At 34.9% G+C, this 26,446-nt stretch overlaps 1 protein-coding gene and 1 pseudogene across 1 annotated transcript; both read left to right on the top strand.

Moving 5' to 3' along the window:
• Nucleotides 1–1,032: 1,032 nt before the first annotated feature.
• Nucleotides 1,033–2,918, top strand: LOC145031979 (protein SHORT-ROOT pseudogene; annotated as a pseudogene).
• Nucleotides 2,919–4,465: 1,547 nt separating this feature from the next.
• Nucleotides 4,466–5,177, top strand: LOC145030219 (uncharacterized). Its single transcript, XM_078978622.1, has 3 exons — nucleotides 4,466–4,592; nucleotides 4,681–4,928; nucleotides 4,998–5,177. Exons 1-3 carry the CDS (start codon nucleotides 4,466–4,468, stop codon nucleotides 5,175–5,177), a joined length of 555 nt encoding a protein of 184 aa, XP_078834748.1.
• Nucleotides 5,178–26,446: the final 21,269 nt, after the last annotated feature.

Below are 26,446 nucleotides of genomic sequence, written 5' to 3'. Positions count from 1 at the left end.
TCTTTCCAAAAAGGAATTTAAATCATTATACTTAATAAATGAAAGTTTTTTTTTTGTCACATATTTATCTCTTATGAGTTTGATACTTGTCATTTTATGGTATTTTTGAAATAAATATGATTTATTTGTCAATTTTTGATTTGTTTTAATTTTTAAAATTAAAATCTTACTTGTATATGTAAAATATTAAAAATCATATATATAATATTAAATTGCAATAAATAGTTTTTTCTTTTTTTATTTTAAAATAGTATATTAAAAATATTTTATATTTATATTTTAATATAATATTTAATCTTTCTTTAAATCAACCCGTATAATAATATCACACCTAGTTAATAATTATTTAAATCAACCCGTATAATAATACCACACCTAGTTAATAATTAATAAAGAAACCAATTCATAATCCCACTTACGTGCCTTAAAGATTGTGACAAGTTTTTTATGCTAAGATCTACATAATATAATCAATCAAAGTATATTGAATTCTATAAAATTGACACACAATATAATATTTTGTTTGTTATATAGTTTTTTTTTTATAAGGCCTCAAACTCTATAAACGTACAATAAAATATATTTTAAAAAAATATTTATTGTTAATCATTATTAAAAAAAATTATCCTATCAAAAAGTTTAATGAGAATTAAACTTTACACCTATTGAACGTTAACATAATATTGAGTTTAATACTTTAAATGCCGATTAGATTTTATTTCGCTCAAACATTTTTATTTAACTATTCATAATTGTTCAAAATATTCCACAAATTACTAATATATATATATATATATATATATATATATATATATATATATATATATATATATATATATATATATATATATATATATATATATATATATATTAATTGATTTACCGATTTAATTTCCCTTTGGTTCATGAAAAATATTAAAACTCTATTTTCCCGAAAAGCACAAACATCCCCTTCAACGTTCAGTTTCCTGTCATTGACTACCCGAAAAGCATAAACATAAAACACCCCCTTCTCGAATTTAACTTTCATACCTACGATACAACCTACAAAAACACACATTACCTTACCTTGTATGATAAGACATCTTTCATTTTAACAGGATATTTTATGGATACTATGTTCACCCTCCAACACCAACAACTCCTCTCTGATTATCAACATCATCATCATCATCGTCAATCTTTCAACTCCACCGTAAGTTCTAGCAGTTCTAGATCCTCCACCGATCATCAAACAACCACCGGCGCCGGCCATTACTACCAACCACAAGAAGAATGTTTCCCTAGTACTTTCTTCATGGAAGAAGATGATCTCTCTTCTTCTTCCTCATTGCAACAACACTACTACTCTTCTAACCAGTTACAACCCCATTTCCACCACCAGTTTTCCGCCACTCCTACTCCTACTTCCACCACAAGCACCACCACCACTCCTCCTCCACCGCCCAAGACTCATGGTTTTTCTTCTAACTCTGATCATACCAACTTTAACTACTCGTCTTCCCAGGATCATATCGCCATGGAGTTTTCGAATTCGTTCTCTGCCAACGGCTGGGCGTCGGATGTGTTATTGGAGGCTGCGCGTGCGGTGGCTGATAAGAACAGCACGCGTCTACAGCAGTTGATGTGGATGCTCAACGAGCTCAGTTCTCCCTATGGCGATGTAGATGAGAAGCTTTCTTGTTACTTTCTTCAAGCGCTTTACAGTCGGATGACGGATTCTGGTGAGTTGAATTACCGGAATTTGTCGTCGATTTCGGAGAAAGTTAGCACCTTTGAATCAACCAGAGAATTGGTGCTCAAGTTTCAAGAAGTCAGCCCATGGACGACGTTCGGACACGTTGCGTGTAACGGAGCGATCTTAGAGGCGTTAGACGGCGAGACTAAATTGCACATTGTTGATGTCAGCAACACATACTGCACACAGTGGCCGACGTTGCTGGAAGCCATCGCCACCCGGGCAGATGAAGCACCTCATCTCCGCCTCACGACGGTGATCTCCTCCAGATCGGCCGGCAGCGACGGAATAGAAAGGATAATGCGAGAAATAGGGAGTCGGATGGAAAAATTCGCCAGGTTAATGGGTGTCCCGTTTAAATTCAATGTGATACACCATACCGGCGATTTATCCGATCTGAATTTTAGTCAGTTAGCTATTCAATCTGATGAAGCTCTTGCTATAAACTTAAATGGCACGTTACGTTCTGTTAGTAATCACCGTAGGGATTATTTGATCTCGATGTTTCGGAGTATGAACCCTAAAATAGTGACGATCGTTGAAGAAGAGGCTGATTTGGAAGTGGGAATTGATGGGTTTGAATTTTTGAGAGGGTTTCAAGAATGTTTGAAATGGTTTAGGGTTTACTTCGAAGCTCTCAACGAGAGCTTTCCTCAAACGAGTAGCGAGAGATTGATGTTGGAGAGGGAGGCGGGGCGGGCTGTGATGGACTTGGTGGCATGCTCGCCGGCGAATTCCGTGGAGAGGCGGGAGACGGCTAACCGGTGGTCCAGTAGGCTTCGTGCAAGTGGTTTTGGTGGTGTTTCATATAGCGAAGAAGGGTGCGACGATGTCCGGGCACTGCTGAGGAGGTATAAGGAAGGGTGGTCAATGGCTCCGTCGGAAACGGCGGCCGGAATGTTTTTGATGCGTAAAGAAACACCGGTGGTGTGGGCTAGTGCATGGAAACCTGTATGATGATTGCGACTTCCACTAAAAGAAAATAGAAAAAGGAAAGTGGAGTGGGTGGCACGTGCATGGCATGACGAGGGTTTGCTAGCTCATCATTAATTTAATCTTGTCTGCCAAAAATTGTATTCATTTTCTTTTTATTGTTATTATGATTTTTTTTACCAAAATTTTGAAAATTTGTATCAACTTTTTATCGTAATTTCTAAATGGAAGTTTTCATGATTTGAAATTTCTGTTTTGATCAAAATTACATCTTCCATAAAAGGTTATTTAAAACAAGTGTCAAACTAGTTGACAAGTGATGTCACATAGATAATGGCACTATAAGAAATGTTGGTATTATTGGCAATGCGCAGAATTAACGGTGATATGTAATTGACACGTTATATGTCGCTGTTAATACTATGCGACGCCGCTAATAGTCTCATAATGGTGATCCGCGTGAAACGAGACGCATCCGTCCGATTTGTTTTTGATCCTAGTGTTGTGACAGAACGAAAAAAAGACGTTGTTTTTTCCCTCCATGGTGTCGCCGCAAATGCCTCTGCGTCGCCGCTAATGCTTCTTCGTCGCCGCTAAAGGTCATCACAGATAACCCCAAGTTTAGCTTTCTTTCTGTGTATCGTGTCTTCTGTGAAACTCTCCACCCGACTTAGTTCCTTCGACGCATCAAGCACCCATCCAACACCCAATCGTCGATTCTTGCTAGGAGACTTCCATCATCGCCGATTTAACCACCATCACTGTCGATTGACCGCTATCACCGCCGATTGACCACCATTACCGGCGATGTGCACCCTTATTACCGGCGACCAAACCATTCAGGTCGAATTCCTTCTTATTTTCTATTAATCTTCTGTTTTCATGGTATTTTTGGTGATGAATGTGTAGTACAATTATCATATTTTATTTGGTTGAGTGAGTATATATGTATTTGAGGTATGAAATTGTTTATGCATTTTGAGTGATTATATAGGTTTTTTCAGATTTATACAACATTGTGTATATGTTTTTCAAATTTATGTTTATGTTTAATGTAATGTATTGGCTTGAAATTGAAATTAGACATGAAATTGAGATTGGATGTTTACATTTGGTTAATGTAGTGTATGTTTTATTGTATGAAATTGAAATATGAAAGTTGTATTGTATGTTTAAAATAAAATGAAAATTGGAATTGAATGTAATTTATGATTAATAGTTTGGTGTATATAAGATGGAGTAATAAAGTTTTTAATTGTGAAGTTAAATGTTTGATAAGTTGAAGTGCTTGTATTTACATGTATGATTGTATTAGATGTTTATTATGTCTTTATTTTCTAGTTAATATGGTTTCAAAGTGCTTAATTTTGTTAGCGACTTAATGTTGGTCGTTACAACTTTAGTTAATATAGGTTATTAATAGCAACGTACTTCTAGCAATTTAATTAAATTATAGAAAAAAATTTAATTAAATTTAAAAAAATCAATAAAAAAAATAATAAAGTAATTATAGAATCAAATTAAATTAGTTTTAAAATCAAGCTAATATTAATATTAAAATAAAATAAAACTAGTTTAAAAAATTAAAGTAATATCAAAAAAGAAAATACTAAATTAATTAGAAAATCAAATTAAGTTAAATTAATTTTTAAAAAATCATTAAAAAGAATATATTAAATTAACTTTTATTTATGTTGTTTATATATATTGCGTATCTTATAATTTTGCAGGGTAACTAACTTTTATTCATATTATATTTTTATATTGTACATCTTGTAATTTTACAGGCTATAAATGAGGTTTACGTGGACGATATTCTTTATTATGATGACCGATGTTATGGGCCTTGGTCACAAAGGTGATGGAGTTGGGGATCCACCACCACCAGAAGGCTTTGGTCGCGGGCAGCATGAAGAGGATGGTAAGTTTTATTATGATATATTTATTAGCTATTTTCATTAATTTATTATAAGTTATCGTGACTAATATTTTTAATTGTATTTTTTCAGTCGAGCTTCCAAAGAAAAGAAAGGGTTTGTCAAAGAACATAGAGCTCGGAAAGTGGATACGGAAAAACAAGGGAAAGCCCGTGGATTTAGATTTCGACAGGGAGATCACATATTCCCCTATCGGAAAGCCTGTCAGTTGGTTGACACATGAAATTGGGAGGTATTTGTGGAACAACGTCCCTTTCAACGTATCTGGTTGGGACAACGTTTCCTCTGCGTTAAGGAATGCAACAGTTGTGCATCTAAAGGTAACTTGGCTAATATTTTAAGTGTAGTTGTGATTGTTATTTAATTAATTAACTTTTTTGTATTTTTAGAATAAGTTTGATTTGGATAAGGTTAAGTTGGATCCGGAGCGTGCACAATTGTTGTGGAGCATTGATTCGAGTCTTGCAAAAGTGTACAGAGACCGAAAAAGTAAAGCTCGCTCTTATTTTAAAGAAATCGGGGGGGGGGGGGGGGGGGGGGGGGGGAGCATTTGTTTTGTTTATGTTTAAATAATATATATATATATATATATATATATATATATATATATATATATATATATATGCTCGCTCTTATTTTAAAGAAATGGGGGGGCGGGGGGGAGCATTTGTTTTGTTTATGTTTAAATAATATATATATATATATATATATATATATATATATATATATATATATATATATATATAACCATTTAAATTTAACTTGTTAAATGTGTGTTTATATATTTAACAAGTTAAATGGTCAATTATATATAAAAAAAAATTTGTTTAAATGTAATAATTTTTTATACAATTTTCTTAAGATTTTTATAATTTTTTATAATATTTTTATGATATTTTTTTCCTATATGTTTTTTCTGATACAATGTTTTAATCTTTGCTTATAATTTTTTTTAAGTTTATTATACTTTCATATAATTTTAATACAAGTGTTTTTAAACCAAATATTCTATAAATTTTTTAAGTTTTTCTTACAAGTTTATAATTTTTTTTCTTTTACATCTTCATACAATTTTTTATAATATTCGTACAATTATTTCTAAACTTTCTTCTACAATATTTTTAAAATGTTTCATAGATTTTGTATGACAATTAATACTTTTTTTATAATATTTTAAAATACTTTCGTTAAATACTAATTTAAGACGTTGTATTAAAAAATAAGTTTATAAGCTTCTAATTAAAAAGTATTAAAAAGTTGTATTAATTTTAAAACATTTACATTAAATATATATATATATATATATATATATATATATATATATATATATATATATATATATATATATATATTTGTTTTCTTATTCGCTACGTCATATTTTTTTTTCTTTTTTAAAAGACCCTCCATACATATTGTTACACATTTAATTTATTTAATTTTATTGTTACATACTAGTTACTTTAAAAATATTGTATATGCTTAAAAACAAGAGAAAAAAATATAAGATACTATATAAAATATTTCACAAAACAAAAACATATTTATTAGTTAAAAAGTAAAGTTTAAAATTGATCAATAGTTAAAAAGTAAACAAAAACAGATATGTCAATGGCACTAAACAACCCCCCCAATGGTATGTCACCAGAAAATTAGGCGAAGGCAGTCGAACATTTTCAATCGCTCGAATTTTTAAGGCATTCGACGTCAAACAAAGAAGTTCGTGCAAAACAACTAGTTGTAAAAAGAGGGGGTTCGAGCTCATATAGTAATGCATGTTTCAAAGAAGTAAGTTATGATATATTTAAATGTTTTATTTAAAGTATAATTAATCTAACTTTTTATGTTAAAGTATAACTAATCTAACTTTTTATCATATAGTAATGCATGTTTCAAAGAAATGGGTTGTGGTTCGGGGAAAATTAGGGAAATATTTTTTGTTTTGTTTATGTTTAAATCATATATATATATATATATATATATATATATATATATATATATATATATATATATATATATATATATATATATAACCATTTAAATTTAACTTGTTAAATGTGTGTTTATATATTTAACAAGTTAAATGGTCAATTATATACAAAAAAAAAAAAATTTTAAATGTAATAATTTTTTATACAATTTTCTTAAGACTTTTATAACTTTTTATAATATTTTTATGATATTTTTTCCTATATGTTTTTTCTGATACAATGTTTTAATCTTTGCTTATAATTTTTTTAAGTTTATTATACTTTCATATAATTTTAATACAAGTGTTTTTAAACCAAATATTCTATAAATTTTTTAAGTTTTTCTTACAAGTTTATAATTTTTTTTTCTTTTACATCTTCATACAATTTTTTATAATATTCGTACAATTATTTCTAAACTTTCTTCTACGATATTTTTAAAATGTTTCATAGATTTTGTATGACAATTAATACTTTTTTTATAATATTTTAAAATACTTTCGTTAAATACTAATTTAAGACGTTGTATTAAAAAATAAGTTTATAAGCTTCTAATTAAAAAGTATTAAAAAGTTGTATTAATTTTAAAACATTTACATTAAATATATATATATATATATATATATATATATATATATATATATATATATATATATATTGTTTTCTTATTCGCTACGTCATATATTTTTTTTTCTTTTTTAAAAGACCCTCCATACATATTGTTACACATTTAATTTATTTAATTTTATTGTTACATACTAGTTACTTTAAAAATATTGTATATGCTTAAAAACAAGAGAAAAAAATATAAGATACTATATAAAATATTTCACAAAACAAAAACATATTTACTAGTTAAAAAGTAAAGTTTAAAATTGATCAATATTTAAGACATTATGAATACTCTAAGAATAATGTTTGAAATATAATAATACAAACAAATATGAAAAATAAAAATCAATATTAAAAGTGGCAAAATGACCTATCATGGTAATTAAATTATCGTTTTATTCATATTTAGACAACTTTTTTATACACATTCAACCATTTTACTTGTTAAGTGTGTTCACAAATGACTAATATTACGTGCTATAATCGGGGACAATGGTAATATGTGAACACATACAAAAAAGTTAAATAGTCAAATGTGTACAAAAAAATTATCTAAATGTTAATAACATGACAAAGATGATTATACTAGTAAGTCATTTTCACTTTTGTTTTTTTTTTTTAAATCGGTCAGTTTTTACCATAAAAATGGTTTACTCGTAAACCAAAATCATTGCAACTTGTATTTGTTCATTATAACTTTTGTTTACAGAATATGTAAAAGTGGAACATTTATGATTTGGTTTCATGGTTTATAGTGAATTTATAAGCAATTGTAATTTGACATTTGAATGATATTTTTATTAGTATCGTACTCTTTTACTATATGGTAGGCCTCACAAATATATCATGTTAAGACATTAAACGGGTTATAAGAGTTTGATCCTTACCTAACCAGTTTAATTCTTGTGTCGTGTCATGTGAACCCTTTTATTTTCATGTCAATGGCACTAAACAACCCCCCCAATGGTATGTCACCAGAAAATTAAGCGAAGGCAGTCGAACATTTTCAATTGCTCGAATTTTTAAGGCGTTCGATGTCAAACAAAGAAGTTCGTGCAAAACAACTAGTTGTAAAACGAGGGGGTTCGAGCTCATATAGCAATGCATGTTTCAAAGAAGTAAGTTATGATATATTTAAATGTTTTATTTAAAGTATAATTAATCTAACTTTTTATGTTAAAGTATAACTAATCTAATTTTTCATCATATAGTAATGCATGTTTCAAAGAAGTGGGTTGTGGTTCGGGGAAAATTAGAGAAATATTTTTTGTTTTGTTTATGTTTAAATAATTATATATATATATATATATATATATATATATATATATATATATATATATATATATATATATATATATATATATATATAACCATTTAAATTTAACTTGTTAAATGTGTGTTTATATATTTAACAAGTTAAATGGTCAATTATATACAAAAAAAAATTGTTTAAATGTAACAATTTTTTATACAATTTTCTTAAAACTTTTATAGTTTTTTATAATATTTTTATGATATTTTTTTCCTATATGTTTTTTCTGATACAATGTTTTAATCTTTGCTTATAATTTTTTTAACTTTATTATACTTTCATATAATTTTAATACAAGTGTTTTTAAACAAAATATTCTATAAATTTTTTAAGTTTTTCTTACAAGTTTATAATTTTTTTTTTCTTTTACATCTTCATACAATTTTTTATAATATTCGTACAATTATTTCTAAACTTTCTTCTACAATATTTTTAAAATGTTTCATAGATTTTGTATGACAATTAATACTTTTTTTTATAATATTTTAAAATACTTTCGTTAAATACTAGTTTAAGACGTTGTATTAAAAAATAAGTTTATAAGCTTCTGATTAAAAAGTATTAAAAAGTTGTAATAATTTTAAAACATTTACGTTATATATATATATATATATATATATATATATATATATATATATATATATATATATATATATATATATTTGCTACGTCATATTTTTTTTCTTTTTTAAAAGACCCTCCATACATATTGTTACACATTTAATTTATTTAATTTTATTGTTACATACTAGTTACTTTAAAAATATTGTATATGCTTAAAAACAAGAGAAAAAAAAAATATAAGATACTATATAAAATATTTCACAAAACAAAAACATATTTATTAGTTAAAAAGTAAAATTTAAAATTGATCAATATTTAAGATATTATGAATACTTTAAGAATAATGTTTGAAATATAATAATACAAACAAATATGAAAAAGAAATAAATATGAAAAATAAAAATCGCTATTAAAAGTGGCGAAATGACCTATCATGGTAATTAAATTATCGTTTTATTCATATTTAGACAACTTTTTATACAGATTCAACCATTTTACTTGTTAAGTGTGTTCACAAATTACCAATATCATGTGCTATAATCGGTGACAATGGTAATATGTGAACACATACAAAAAAGTTAAATAGTCAAATGTGTACAAAAAAATTATCTAAATGTTAACATGACAAAGATGATTATACTAGTAAGTCATTTTCACTTTTGTTTTTTTTTTTAAATCGATCAGTTTTTACCATAAAAACGGTTTACTCGTAAACCAAAATCATTGCAACTTGTATTTGTTCATTATAACTTATGTTTACAGAATATGTAAAATGTGGAACATTTATGATTTGGTTTCATGGTTTATAGTGAATTTATAAGCAATTGTAATTTGACATTTGAACTATATTTTTATTAGTATCGTACTCTTTTACTATATGGTAGGCCTCACAAATATATCATGTCAAGACATTAAACGGGTTATAAGAGTTTGACCCTTACCTAACCAGTTTAATTCTTGTGTCGTGTCATGTGAACCCTTTTATTTTCATGTCGATTTCGTGTCGGGTTTCATGTTAATGTTTAGACCTTGTAAATATATTGTGGCATGTCAAGTTGAAACATTTTAAAGGTTGGAAAGTAAGATACGCAGAGGCGAAAAGGAAAATTTAAAACACTGAAGTTGAGATGTGGAATGACAAAATATAGAGAAAGTTTATATGGTAAAAAGAAAAGACTTAGAGCTTAGAAGCAAATGGGATATTTGGTGAGGATGGGTAAAATTAAGTCACTTTGAAAGCTTGAATTTTAATTTTAATTCTTGAGTTTGGCCCACTATAAATCTATAATATATAATTTATTTTACAAAATATGAAATTTATAAAGAAAAACATGATATATATATATATATATATATATATATATATATATATATATATATATATATATATATATATATATATATATATATATATATATATATATATATATGGAAATCTCCAGAAAAGTCCTAAAATTTTAGTCTAATTTATAAAAAAGTTCCGAACTATTTTTTGTTTACAGAAAAGCACAGAATACCGGCTAAAACTTCGAAAAAACCTTTTTTAGCCGGTTTCGTAGATTTAGCCGGTAATCTATCTTTTTTCGCTAGTTTGCTAAAAATATTATGATTTTTCTGAAAATTACCCGATAACCAAAATATTGGGACTTTTTTGAAAATTACTATGGAATTAATTGATATTATAATTAACAAATCATTTATAAACTATAACATCCGGATTTTCGGGTACGCTATTTTAAATTATTTATTTTGAGTTAAGTAGAAGGACTTGACGAGTTGGTGCCTCAACTCGTCGAGTATGGTCGCGTTTAGATGACAAGTTTAATGAATGGAGTCGAAGAGTCGGGTATCCGACTCGACGAGTCGGTGCTGATGAGGAAAACCCTAATTGCCCGGGTTTGGGACCTATTTAAAGGTCCTTATGGCCTTCATTTGCGGCCACACAAACCCCTGTGAAACTCTAATCGCCCTTGAGAGCTTAGAGTGGGAAATAGCACCTTTGTGAGCTTCTTGGTGTGTTCTTTGAAAGGAAGGAGAAAAGTTTCAAGGTTTGGAAACAAGGAGGTCGTGGGATTGGCTGCTATTTCACTCCAGAGTTCTATATTAGGTACAAATCTGCACCAAATCTCTTGTATTGGATAGATCTCGTGGATCTTGGGTTCTTTACCCTCTTTTGTATCTAGGTTATGAAGATGAGAGGTCCCTTTTCGATTTAGACATTAGATCTGGACCTTGATAGGTCTAGAGAGTCCCTTGAGCTTAGCTTTATGTAGTTCCATGAATGTGTTGAGCCTAAAACACCATTAAAGTGGTTATTTCATCAAATGGAGCTTGATGTGTCATGCATGGACATCAAGTTCAAACCTTTATGTAACTTTTGAGTGCTAAAAGGCCAGATCTATATATTAGAGGGATAGATCTGACCTCAGGAGGTTAATTGAGTGTTGCCATGGAGGACACTCGTCGAGTCCATGAGAGGACTCGACGAGTCGAGTCGGGTTGCCCCCCGATTCATGACCAGTGGTAACCTGTCGAGTTAGGAGGTTAGCGTGACGAGTCGAGTGAGGTCTTAGAAGGATTCAGAGTAAATGCATAAACTCGCCGAGTCAGCGAGTGCACTTGTTGAGTCTGGTCAAAATTTGACCATTGACTGGGGTTGACTTCCGAGGACCTTAGGGTTTTGGTCAACTGATTCAAGAGAGGCCATGGAGGGGTAGAACGGCCTTCTACCCATCCTTTAGAGATGAGAACATAAAGAGAGTTTTGATTTAGGATGTTATCATTTGATAGGCGGAGGCTAGACCGGGGATATCGGGCACGAGGGTTACTAGACATCTTACAAGGTGAGTCTTCTCACTGTACATTACCTAGAGTGGTATCTATGTGCAGACCAGAGGATCTTATGTGTATATGTATGTTTGTGATTATGTGAAATGTGTTATATGTATGCTATGTGATATATAGACTGGAACAGAGGGTCCAACGACTCATGAGGCTAGAGGGTCCTCGATCGGACCGAACCGGGGGGTCCAACAAGCTAGACCGGACCGGAGGGTCCAACGAGCTACGGGACTGAAGGGTCCCGCTGAGACACATTAACCTAAGGGTCATACCGACTTATAGCCTCGAGTGGCTTATGTGATGTATGTGGTATTTTAGGGAACTCACTAAGCATTTATGCTTACCGTGTTATGTGTTATGTGTTTCAGGTACTTGCGAGGATCGCGGGAAGGCGCCGACATGATTTGTACACACTGGCAGGAGATTATGTTTTTGAGATTCTGGGATATGTTTATTTGTGATGACATTTGATAACATGAGATTTGGGAATATTATATGAGTTTTATTGTGTTGAAAAATGAAAAAAAAATTCTTTTGAAAAATTCATGTCGTTACAAGTTGGTATCAGAGCCTTGGTTTGAGGGATTCGGATGCACCTTCGGGCGTATCTGAACTCAAACTGAGGATTTGAGAGAAATTTTCATAAAATAAACAATTTTCCAATAAGTAAAAGATTTTGAGACAAGCAGAACGGAGCAGTGTGTACGATCAGCCAACGCCCGAACGGTGATTTCCCAAAATACCCTTACATTATGTAATATTATGTGATATGATATGCATGCTAGAGTAGGCTAGGTAATATCTAGGACTAGAGTGGCATGATTTGTGATGTCGTAGCCTAGGGGATTACTGCTACTATGAGATGCTTCGAGAGTGAGTAGGTAGCAGCGAGGAGCTTATGAGTGGTCTACTAGAGAGTAGCATGTGCTTAGAGAGATATAGAGTACTTGCAATCTGGGATCCGAGGAGGAGGACTTGGGGTGAATACTGATGCGGTGTGGAAGGTAGTATAGGGCCCGTACTACTGAAGGTACCAGGTCGGTGAACAGTCCAAGTAAGAATCCTTTGGGTACTAGGGAACAAGTAGGGTTGAGTATCAAGTGTGAGTATACTCGAACGAGTCTCTGATATATTTTGTGTTGTGTTTCAGAGACATCATGGTTGGGACACGCCACACACCAGGGGGCAGCGGCGTTAGCGACGAGAAGATTCGTCGGATGATACATGAATAGGTGGCCGCGGCGATCCGGGCGGTCATTCCGGAGATGTTTGGGTCTATCAAGACCACGCTGATTGAGACGTTTGATGAGAGGTACGTTGTTGTTGGAAATTTGTTTGGGCGATCCGGGAGGTCATTCTGGAGACGTTTGAGGGTTCGGTTCGCTTTGAAACAGCTTCGCTTGGGAGCGAAGGACTGGTGGAAATTTGTGACGACTGACTTCACTTCTGCATAGATTTCAGCGGTGACCTGGGAGAGGTTCACCACCATATTTTGAGATGAGTATGTTCCCCCGGTAGAGAGGGAACGGATGGCGTAGTGTAACGTCCGGGTTTCTGGGCTAAGCATTTTAGACAATGTAATAGTCCAGGTCAACTCCTATAACTCTTTTTGAAGTAATAAATATAAAATACTTGAGTATTATGTGAATTATGTGTATTTATGTGCTTATTATTTAATTATAAATGTGTAATAAATAAAAGATAAAAATAAGCATCAAAATTAAAGTGTGACATAAGCCCGATATCTTTACATAATGTTGTAGTGTGCGAAACAAGGATTCCGAGGATATAAGGAACGCCTAAATCCGAGTTATAACGAAGAAGTTATGACCCGTCGAAGTTTCGCGACAAAACCGGCACGATACTGGGAAGCGTAGATAGTGAATTTACAATAGAGCGAAATTTATCCTTAACGATCTAAATAAAAGTCGTAGAATATGTTAAACTAAGAACATCAATAAAAAGAACGCCCAAATCTGACTTCGTATGAAGAAGTTATAATTTTTCGAAGTTTTGGATTAGCAGTGTACAACCCGAAATTCGAATATTAGATCGAGTGATTTTTAGCTGACACGACCTAAATGAGAATCGAAGATCTCGTTAAGAGTAGCGTAACGAGAAAAAGATGGGTGAAAACGGATGTCGGATGAAGAAGTTATGAGGATTTAACGGACTAATCCTGTCTCGGTCTGTTAATAATATAAAAATTAAAATCGATTCAAAATTAGCCGACAAAGTCTAAACAAAAGTTGTAGAGTACGTTCCCACCTTCGCGTGGATATAAAGAACGTCAAAAATGAAGCTCGTATGCGAAAGTTACGAATTTTTAAAGTTAGAAAGTGAAATTGCGAGACCTGGTGCGAAGTAGCTGACGTGGCAGCGCCACAGCCGTCCGATGCCAATGACAAGGCTCACTTCTGATCAGCGCCACATCGCCTTGCCTTCGCCCTACGCCCCGTGTATGAGATCCGGTACGCCCAGCGTACCTTCAGGTCTTATCCATCCGGAGTGCGAAACAGTTGGCTGCAAGTTGGCATCCATATCCGAGACTACGCCCAGCGTAGCCTCGGTACGCCCAGCATTTGAGAGGCTTCGCCCCCTATAAATAGATGCGAACTCTTCTGGATTTTTCACACCATTTCTCATTCTCTCTCTAAAATCTTTATCTCTCTAGGGTTTTGAACCCTCCCCAAAGTCTAGGTGAACCCCTAGCACCCTAAGGAAGCCCCGAGGCTCCCGGAGTCCCGAGAAAAAGGTGTCTTTCGGTTTCGAAACGCTGCTCCAATTAAGTTCCGGTTTTCGATAAAATTCGTTGTAAGTGTGCTACGCTTACGCGATTTTTAATATAGCTTTCAAATAATTATAGGAATGTTATTAGGTCCTTAAAATAATTATTTGGGCTATTATTATGAGTTATATTGAGTGTTATTAACGCTTGTATAATAATAATAATAATAATAATAATAATAATAGTCAGACTAATTAATTTATCGCGGTTATCGTTAGACTAAACCCTAGTGGTATTGGTACTAGGTTTTATCAAAGGAAAATCATTTTGAGAGTATCGAAGCACTGTCCGAGTGCTGAGTCACCACCTTTCAGGTGAGTGCATAGTTACTTTCAGCTTACACATAGATATGAAGTATTTTTATATAAATTACGTGCTATGTGTGCATATTATCTGAATACTTGCTATCTATGCTGGATGAACGTTTTTATACATGTTTTCAATGATTTAAATTGTATATGTATTTTATATCTACGAAAATGTTGGGGTAAAACATGGGTAGCTGTAATAGGTGATGTGTGATAAAATGATGAGAGGCCTCGATGTTGTTGTTGTTGATCCAGTTATCTAGCGGAGTATAGATGACGACCACAGACTCTTCTAGACAATCCAGTGGAACGCTGGCAAGCTCGCAACCTATAGGTGTTTGTGAACGATGTGTTCACCGGTGCACTCCATCCCCCACATGGTTTCCTTTAGGACATTTATTGTTGAGGAACCCCCTTAGCGGTAGTTTCCATCCCGATGATGATCCTTAGGATAGGTCCTATATGATAGGTGTTTAGGGACGTAATGTGAGGATAATGGGAATGGGTAATCGGGTTATTGTTGATTGATGGAATTAATAAACTTATTTATTGTGGGTTGAAAACCCTATGTGCTAACCAGGCTCCCACGCCTAACCCACTAAGTTTTATGTATTACAGGTAGTGGCGCTTGAACATAGATATGATGTTTGGACGAGGGATTACGGATATAGGCCTGTAGATATGAAATAATGTAGTAAGGCTTATATTGTATTGTTTATGCTTTTGATCTATACAAACATGACATCCCAAGTCTTTTAATGAAATACATTTCTATGGAAATGCTTTTCATAAATCTTTATCATATTTTGTTTTGGGACAAATTCCGCTACACTGTTATTTAAAATGTTACTCTGATTTTTAAACAAAGCATAAACAAAATCGGTCTTTTCTGGCCGTGATTTTGGGAATGTCACAGTTGGTATCAAAGCATTAGTTTAAGCGAACTAGGAATTTGTAGGATTTCTAGACTTAAACTTAGAATGCTAAACGATGATTGTGAGGTGTGAGCACTAGCTTATTTTAGGAATTGTGCCTAAAATGCTTTTATGTGCTAAATGCTTTGTGCCTGATATGATGTTAATTGTTCGGATCTATGGTATGTTGTCGACCGGATCTGGAAACCTTTTGTGTTTAGGATTCTAAACGTACGACTACGATATTAGAACTAGCATGTAAACGTTTCAGAGAGATGAGGATGATTTGAACATCAGTCCTAAATAAAGATCTAAATTCACCTTATTTGGTGTATAGATCAAGATGGCAAGGACCCGTAGTGAAAACGTGAATGCAAATGGGAAAAGAAACCAACCCCCAGTGATTGAGCAAATACCAGTTATGGAAGCCGCTGTCGGGCTAATAACGATGGTCGGAGTGCAAGCGATGATCCAGGCGATGTTGGATCATCAAATGGAGGAAACCATGCGTTTGCTCCAACAAAATCGAGAGGAAGCGACCATACAGATCGAACAACCCGAGTTGAATAAAGGGTAGACTGAGGAGGGAAACTACATTGGGACTGTTGGTCAAGCCAGCCCACCGATAGTTAGGCAAAACCACCAGGATGGAGGAAATGACGGAAGTGGATGCAAATACAAGGATTTCATGGCATCCAAACCACCGAGTCTATCCGGAAGCCCGACGCCGGTGGAAGTCATGAACTGGATCTCTGAGATGGAGACGATGTTTGAGAGTTACGAGTGTAGCAATAGGCAGAAGACCACTCTCGCGGTTCCTCTGTTGCAATCTGGAGTACTAAGCTGGTGGAAGCTTGTAAGTCCCTAATCTGCTCGTGTATCAATCAGATTCGTTTGATGGTGCGGAATCTCAATCAAACGGATGATGTCAGATCAAATAGAAGAGAAGGAGAAGAACAATAATATGAATCTTGAATGTATTGATAATATGAATTAAGTTCCTTACACAAGATTCACCCACACAAACGTTCCTTTCTCTCTGGCCGTAAACTCCTTCGTGTTCATCAATCTATTCCTCACACCCTAATACCTATATTTATACTAGGGGAACATGGGCCGGAAACAAATGGGCCATAAATGAGTTTACGGCCGTAAGGTGTTTACGGCCGTAAGGTGTTTACGGCCGTAAACTCAGCCGTAAACTAGAGCATAAATTCATAAATATTACTAGAAAAATACAATTGCCTAGAAAAAGTAAAGTATAAACCATATTTTGACCCAACAATCTCCCCCTTGGTTTATAGCTTTCTTTTCTTAATGACCCAACAAGCTCCCCCTAAAAAGTATTTGGCTCTTCTTGTTAATCTTCAATGGGAGCTTGGCTTCAGCTTTAACCTTCGATTTCTTCACAGCATCAGGATGAACATATGAATCTTCAATGAATGACTTCATCTTGAGCACTTAAGGTTTTCTTCAGAATTTGGCATTGAACGCACATTGGGTGAGGAGGCTTGACGTACTGATTCTTGAAAGATGGCACTTTGAGCTTGAGAATCTTCAGAGAGAACAAATCTTTTGGATCACTTCAGCAGGTTTAAGATAGCAGCAGACTGACTGAGGAGGCTTCAATTCAATCCGTCACATAATCTTCAATTTCAGCTTCACCTAGCTTCTGGGGTTGAAAGATTGAATTTGAAAGAATAATCTTCATTTCTTTCTCCTTCGAATAAGAATTCTTCGATGCTCACGGACGAGGCTTTGGCTCAGAAATCTTCAACACAAACTTCATGAGTTTCATCTATACCTGAAGTCACTTTTCAAGACAAAACAAAACTAAAAGAAAACTTATCACACAAATTAAAACAGAAATAAAAATATTTTTGGATTTTTGATTTTTCTGAACAAGAAATATAACAGAAATAACATTATTTTTGAATTTTGAATTTTTCTGATTTTTCTTTGATTTTTGAATTTTTTTGATTTTTTTTTATTTTCATTATATTTAATTTTTAATTCTCCCCTAATATTTAAATTAGAAGAAACTATGACAAATTTAACAAAAATAAAAATGATATCTAACTTTAAGAGTGATTTGGGATCAAAGTTTTTAGAGAGCCTTTATCCACTTGTCGGTACTTTCTATCTTCACGTCTTTGTCTGGTCGATCGTCGGTATTATTGTCCACTTAAACACGAAAAATTGTGACAAAATTAGGACATACTATTAATTGTTACAAGACAGGGTGAACTTAAGTTCCTAAAAGATTATATCTGATCCTAAGTTCCTAGATACTATATCTTAAGGACCATTCAGCTGACGACGACCAGGGATATTGTTGTCCACCTAAATTGAGCAGTGAGATCTACAGACAATCTATATTTGTTCAATTTTAAGTGTACTAGAACGTGTTTCCCGCTTCCTGATATACCCCAGCCATCAAGAACTTCCAGAGTACTCCTTACACCGGGTGAGCAGACAACCATTCAGAGAGAAGATAGATTCAGAATTTAATAACTTATCACTTTAGAGGGGTTGAGAAGTAGAAAGTTGCATATGCTGTGTACCAGGTTGGATTTGAGGTCACGCAAAGGAGACAACATATGGCTAACAGATAGGAGGAGTTTCAGAGAAATAGAGTTGCATATGTTTCAATCCAGGTCGGATCTCTTCCAATCACACAAAGGGTGCAACATATACCTAACAGACGGAAAGAAAGAAAATGATATTCTACAGACCTAATTTATCGGAATTTACCAGTCGCCCCATCCAACTGGAATTAAGGACAGAATCTGCACATCGAGGAAAAGTTAAACCATGGTTCCAAGTACGGGTTCATTTAATGTGATGAGTAGATTCCCATATATATCTCCCTGCTCAACCTATCTGAGCATCATATTTTCAGGCTGAATGGATCTAACTAGGTCAAGATTTGTCAAGTCTATAAATTTCCTTAGTTCAACTTTTCCTAGTCATGTCCATTTTAAAACTTTTTGTGCCTACTGACGCATCAAACCATAGCATAGACCCTTCAACTTTGGGTACCTTACGCATACTCAGATTGCCTGTTATCACTTGATAATATCACTTCCCAAAACATCTCCCTCAAGCACACTTCATAACCAACATTTTTGTTTTTTTTTTATTTTCTGATTTTCTAATGTTTTTGGATTTTTTTTATTTTTTATTTTTGCTTTGTTTTTATTTCTCCCCCTAAATTTGTGCATACGAGAGAAACGAAAATTAAATGCGCAAATTTAAACTATCCTAAGACAAAAATTTGTCTTTAAAGCGAATCAGCTTAAGAAAAACTTAGGAGTATAGAGAAGAAAAACTCAAACCGTAAGTCACCGATTGAATTTGCATCCAGAAGGTCTGAAAATAGCATGCGTAATCTCATAACAGATCCAAAAATTCTTGACATCGTTAAGTACTATCCCCATGAGTGATCCCTTCCTTTCTTCCCTTCCCGCAAAGGATACATACTCTCAAAAAAGGTCTGAATGTTGTACAGTTGAGAGATTTCCCCAATCATATGCCAGGAGCAGCCAATACCAACAAACCAAAGTCTGATGATATGCCTCCATAGCTGCTCCGAAACAGAGCGGGATTAGTTGGTCTTTGGAACCCAATCCATTTTGAAACTGGGTCGACCTTTGTCATCAACACACAATACTTTCTCCCATGACATATCCTACTTATCACAAACAGAAGACAATGAAATATTAGAGTCATTAGAAGATTTGGGAGTTTTCACCTTTGGTACCCATCTATATTCGGGTTTAACCCATTTATTTTTCGATCCGATGGGTGCCTCGACACTTGATTTAGAACTTGAAGCCGTCTGCCGAGATGACTTTGACCTAACCGATCTTTGTTTCACTGGAGCATCTCTTGGATTTGGCTTGTTGGTTGACATATCCTTTTTTCCCTTGGGATTCAGATTCTTTGCCTTGTGGGTTTGATTCTTGGCCTTGTGCGCGTTCCAGTCACCATTATCTGAACGTGACCTGGAAGGGTTTCTTTTGAAGTATCTCCCACTTGGCACGTTTTTCCATCCTTGTGCATAGTAGGGAACGTATGCACGATTAGGACAATTTTTGGGAATGTGTCCAGGTGTTCCACAGTGAAAACAAGTCTTTTTCTTCACTGTGAAGTTGTTTCTTCCTGCCCCTGGTGGCGTATCCTTGCCTTGTCTCTTATTGTTCCCAAATGCATGCTTGCAATAGGCACTTTGTTGCGCTGGAATTGGAGGCCTGTATTTCTCAACGGAGGGTTGATCAGAAGCAGCTGAGTTTGAAGCAAATGAATCAGAGTTCAAAGAGATGTTGGTTTGTTCAGTAGTGCTCTCCTTGTTCTTATCCTCTGCTACTTTACCTGCACATGTAACAGAAACATCAGTATTTTCAACATTAATAAGTCCTCCTGACACAAATCCAACTCGTTTTCCATATCAAAGATGTGCCTCCCTGTCAGTTTCGTCCTATGTCATAGGGATGGATGTGTATTTATGATTATATGGAGGATGTACACTATCATACCCTAGACCCTTGTTTTGATTTTCTTTGAATTTTAATTGGGTTTCATATAAGGACTCGACTATCTGACTTGACGCAGTATAATTTTTGAAACTAACATCAGTTTTTCCACACTTAATTTTTAAAGCGTCAAGTTCTTCAGTTACAGCAGCAAGTTGTCTCTTAAAATAATCATAATTTTCACACTTGTTGCTGTACTCTTCCTGAAGTTTCCTAAAGTCCTAGGTTTTTGCTTCTAATTCAGCCTTCAGGGGTTTCTTTCCTTTCCTGAGTTGATATCCTTCATATCTCAGGTCCTCAACTTCTCTTTTAAATAAATCAATTTGTTCCCGAAGAAATTTAATCGTATCTTCACTAGATAGTGTACATGAAACTTCATATGATTGAGAACCTGAAACTTCATTGACCAAGATGTTTGCAGAACTCATTGTATTTCCACACTTCAAAGCATTAAGCTCTTCAATTACATCAGCAATACTAAGACGATTGAGATCTTTTGTCTTCTTGATGATAGCCACGTTCATATCCCACGATTTTGGAAGTGAATTAAATAGCTTTTTGTTTATCTCAGATTTGGACAAGAAGATCCCAGCTATATTCATCTCAGTAGTGAGTCTGGTAAATCGCTGCAACTGAGTTTCGAGGGTTTCTCCAAGGATATAATCAAAAATGTCGAAATTTTGTCTTAACATATCCTTATGACTCTCTTTCATGTTTTCAACTCCCTCGTAGACCTTAAAATCGATTAAAAAACACAACTAGAAGCTAAAATAAAACTTAAAAGTCAAATTTAAAAAAAATCAAACTCAAAAGTCAAACATTAAAAAGTCAAACTTGAAAGTCAAACCAAAAAGTTAAATTTGAAAATTTAAAAAATTAAACGAAAAAGTAAAGTTTAAAGTCAAAGGTCAAACTTGAAAGTCAAAGTCAAAATTTGAAATAAAAAGTCAAAAATAAAAACAATTTTTTATTATTATTATTATATTATTATTATTATTTTATTATTTATTTATTTATTTATTTATTTATTTATTTATTTATTTATTATTATTATTATTATTATTATTATTATTATTATTATTATTAATTTTGGATGAAAATAGATTTTAAGACAAAAAAAAATGAATTTTGGGTTAAAAGTGTCAAAAATGCAAAATTAGAACCGAGAAAGAAGCTTTATGAATTAAATTTGGAAAGGAAGTAACAAAGTGCCTTCAAGCCGAGTTATAAGCTGCGAGGTTTAGTTGGCAGGAGACCCGGGTTCGATCCCCGTCGCCTCCGAAATTCTGGTTTTTTATCTGTGCGAAGCGAGGCTGGTTCTTGCGAGGTCGAGAACTCAGAAGCCGGAAACGTGCGAGACCGAGCCGCAAATTGCTGACCGTATACTCCGAGCCGAGGCAGTGAACTCCTCGGAAACCCTAGCTGCTGGCCGCCACCCCCGCGCAGGATACGACCAAAAACAGTGATTTTTGCCCTTTTTGCTCCAAAACTCGATTAAAAACCCTTTTTTATGAAAAACACGAAGAACAAACCCCCCTTATTTTTCAGAGATCTATCCAAAAACGCAAGAGTATTTCGAAAATAAGATCAAATAATGCTCCAAATCTGACAAAATTGACTGATACAACCAGGCTCTGATACCAATTGTAAGTCCCTAATGTGCCAGTGTATCAATCAGATCTGTTTGATGGTGCGGAATCTCAATCAAACGGATGATGTCAGATCAAATAGAAGAGAAGGAGAAGAAGAATAATATGAATCTTGAATGTATTGACAATATGAATTAAGTTCCTTACACAAGATTCACCCACACAAACGTTCCTTTCTTTCTGGTCGTAAACTCCTTCGTGTTCATCAATCTATTCCTCACACCCTAATACCTATATTTATACTAGGGGAACAGGGGCCGGAAACAAATAGGCCGTAAATGAGTTTACGGTCGTAAGGTGTTTACGGCCGTAAACTAGACCATAAATTCATAAATATTACTAGAAAAATACAATTGCCTAGAAAAGTAAAGTATAAACCATATTTTTACCCAACAAAGCTACTAGCTGATTCAATGCCCAAAGGTGGAGCAAGCAAGATGTTGTGGGAGGATTTTTATGGTGTAGTTAAAGATGCAATACTGCTCTGAGTAGGATCTTCTGGAGATCAACAACGAATTCCAGAATCTGAAGAAGGGAAGAATGAGCGTTACTGAATACGCTACAAGCTTTACTAAGAAAATGAAGCTTGTTCCTCACATCATCCCAACTGAACTCTCCAAGGTTAAAAAATTTACCATCGGATTACCAGCGGACTTCGGTCCAATGGTCAAGCAAACTACCACTCTGAAAGCCGCTATCTGGGCTGCTAAGAATGTGGATACCCAGATACGAGAGAAGGGTCTAGAGAAAGTAGAGGTGGGAGAGAAAAGGATGTTTGACGAATCCTCGAGGTTCGGAAAGAAGAGTAAATTCTCGAAATCTGGTTCGAGAGGAGGAGGATCAGAAGCGAAGTGCTGTGACAAATGCAAGAAGAAGCACTCTGGGAAGTGTGACGGAGGGGTCACTTGTTTCAAGTGTGGAAAGCCTGTGCATTATGCCAATGAATGCACGTTCACTAAAAAGGTCTGTTATGAGTGCAAAGAGGAGGAGCACATTTCAAAGGATTTCCCGAAGAAGAAGGAGGCAGGAAGACCCAACATACCACCGAAGCCAAAGGTGAGAGCCTTCCAGATGACGCTCGAGGCTGCAAAGGACGCAGCAGACGTCGCTTCAGGTACCTTTCTTGTAAATGGTTTGCCTGCCAATATACTATTTGATTCCGGAGCCAACTACTCCTTTGTGTCATGTAAATTTGGTGGGAAACTAGCATTACCTGTAGAAAAACTTGATAATGACCTAATTGTAGAAGTTGTCGGTGGCAAATTCGTACCTGTTAGTAATCGTATTAAGAACATAGTCATCGACCTAAATGGAAACGAATTCCATGAGGAGGTATTACACATAGAGTTAAACAGTTCCGACATCGTTTTGGGAATGGATTGGCTTAGTGCCAACGACGCTGAGATTCTTTGCAGGAAGAAGATAATGAGTGTGAACCCACCCGAAAAAGAATCATTTATGGTGTACGGGGACAAACGCAGAGTGAATTCTGGAATCATCTCCCTGATGAAAGCCAGGAAATGTTTGTCCAAAGCATGTGCATCATACTTGTTATTCGTAATCGATGCTAAGAAGGAAAAGAAAGAGGTGCAGAATATACCGGTTGTGTGCGATTATTCGGAAGTCTTTCCCGAAGATCTTCCCGGATTACCACCTGATAGGAAAGTAGAGTTTTGGATAGACTTGTTACCAGGTACAACACCGATAGCAAAGGCACCTTTTCTGATTAGCACCAATGGAGATGAAGGAGCTTGTGACGCAAATTCATGAGTTGTTGAACAACGGTTTCATTCGACCTAGTTCATCACCCTGGGGAACTCCGATGTTATTCGTAAAGAAGAAGGACGAAAGCATGAGAATGTGTATAGACTACCGAGAGCTGAACAAGGCAACGGTGAAGAACAAGTATCCATTACCAAGGATTGACGACCTATTCAATCAGCTGCAAGGTTCGAGCTACTTCTCAAAGATCGACCTTAGGTCAGGATATCATCAGCTGAAAGTGAGAGATCAAGATATCGAGAAAACTACATTCAGAACGAGATATGGACACTACGAGTTCTTGGTTATGTCGTTTGGACTAACCAATGCTCCAGCAACATTCATGGATTTGATGAATAAGGTTTGTAAACCATTCCTTGAAAAATCTGTGATAGTGTTCCTCAACGACATTCTGATCTACTCGAAAAGCCAAGAGGAGCATGGCAAGCATCTACGGGAAGTGTTGGAAGTGTTAAAGAAAGAGAAGCTTTACGCCAAGTTCTCTAAGTGTGATTTTTGGATACGAGAAGTCCAATTCTTGGGTCATGTGGTTAACCAAGAAGGGATAATGGTTGAACCAACAAAAATCGAAGCTGTAATGAAGTGGGAATGTCCGAAAAGTCCCACAGAGATTCGAAGCTTTCTAGGATTAGCCGAATATTATCGAAGATTTATCCAAGGATTTTCTTCGATACCTGCTCCATTAACAGCGTTGACCCATAAAGGAGCTACGTATACGTGGAGTGAGAACCACGATGAGGCATTCAAGAAACTAAAGAAGAAGTTATGTGAAGCACCGATACTTTCTCTACTCGATGGAGTCGAAGATTTCGCGGTTTATAGTGACGCTTCTGGAGTCGGGTTGGGTTGTGTTCTGACCCAAAGAGAAAAGGTGCTAGCATACGCATCTCGATAATTGAAAGAGCACGAAAAGAACTACCCCACTCATGATCTGGAGTTGGCAGCGGTAGTATTTGCCTTAAAGATATGGAGGCATTACCTCTACAGCACGAACTGCAAGCTCTTCACTGACCATAAGAGTCTCCAATATCTCTTTAATCAGAAGGAGTTGAACATGAGGCAACGATGCTCACTAGAACTACTCAAGGACTACGACTGTGAGATACTTTACCACCCAGGTAAAGCAAATGTTGTTGCTGATGCTCTCAGTCGGAAAGTCAACCTTGAAAGGAAAAGGCCAAGAGCATTGAGAATCGAAGTCGTCTCGACGATTGTGGAAAGTATCAAGAAAGCCCAAGAAGAAGCGTTAGAGAAGAATGACCGAAAGGAAGAAAGTTTGGGCAAAACATTAGTATTCGGTACAAACAGTCGAGGACTGAAGGTATTCCAAAATCGGATTTGGGTACCTAAGACGAGAGGAATAAGAGATATTCTGATGGAAGAAGCACACAAGACCATATACTCGATTCATCCCGGTAGCACTAAAATGTATAAGGACCTAAAACCCAACTACTGGTGGCCGATGATGAAACTCGGCATTGCGAAGTATGTTGCCGAGTGTGTGACATGTGCGAGAGTTAAGGCACAACATCAGAAACCGTATGGGAGTTTAGAACCTTTACCCATACCCATGGGTAAATGGGAAGACATCACCATGGATTTTGTGACTAAACTGCCCAGGAGAAAGAGCGGACACGACATGATTTGGGTAGTCGTGGATCGTTTCACCAAGAGTGCACACTTCATAGCAGCCAACGAGAAGTGGTCTATGGATAAGCTCGCAAATGCTTACATGAAGGAAATTGTAAGACTTCACTGTGTCCCTATTATGATTGTATCAGATCGTGATAGTCGTTTCACATCGAGGTTTTGAGGGAGTCTACAAGAGGAGTTGGGTACAAAGTTGTGTTTGAGTACTGCTTACCATCCGCAAACCGATGGCCATAGCGAAAGAACAATTCAAACACTGGAAGATATGCTGAGAGCATGTACCCTCGAATTCCAAGGGATTTGGGATGAGCACTTACCTCTGGTAGAATTTTCCTACAACAATAGTTTCCACTCAAGCATCAAAATGGCACCTTATCAAGCCTTGTATGGATAGAAGTGCCGTACACCATCTTGTTGGCTTGAAGCCAGAGAGAAGCAGTTCATGGGCCCTGAGATAGTCCATGAGACTGCTGAGAAGTTGAAAGTGATTAGGGAAAGAATGTTAGCGGCTCAGGATCGTCAAAAGAGCTACGCTGACAAGAAAAGACGACCAATGACTTCTGAAGTTGGGGATTCCGTTTTTCTTAAAGTCTCACCGTGGAAGGGACTTATAAGGTTCGGGAAACGAGGGAAGTTGAGTCCAAGGTTTATTGGACCATTCAAAGCTCTTCAGAAGCTAAGGAACCAAGCTTACAAGCTTGAATTACCCGAAGAACTCTATGGTATTCATAACACCTTCCATGTGTGTTATTTGAGTAAATTCACGGGAGATGTTCCCGACATAATTCCAATCTCAGAGTTAAGAATGGATGAAAATAAAAGGCTGATCGAAGAGCCTGAGACAATTGTTGATCGTAAGACTAAGAAATTACGACGCAAGATGGTCGACTTAGTGCTAGTCCGATGGAAACATTCG

The sequence above is a fragment of the Lactuca saligna genome, chromosome 2, assembly GCF_052625555.1.
Source record: "Lactuca saligna cultivar CGN05327 chromosome 2, ASM5262555v1, whole genome shotgun sequence".
NCBI lineage: Eukaryota > Viridiplantae > Streptophyta > Magnoliopsida > Asterales > Asteraceae > Lactuca > Lactuca saligna.
This window is presented reverse-complemented; position numbering and strand designations above follow the sequence as displayed.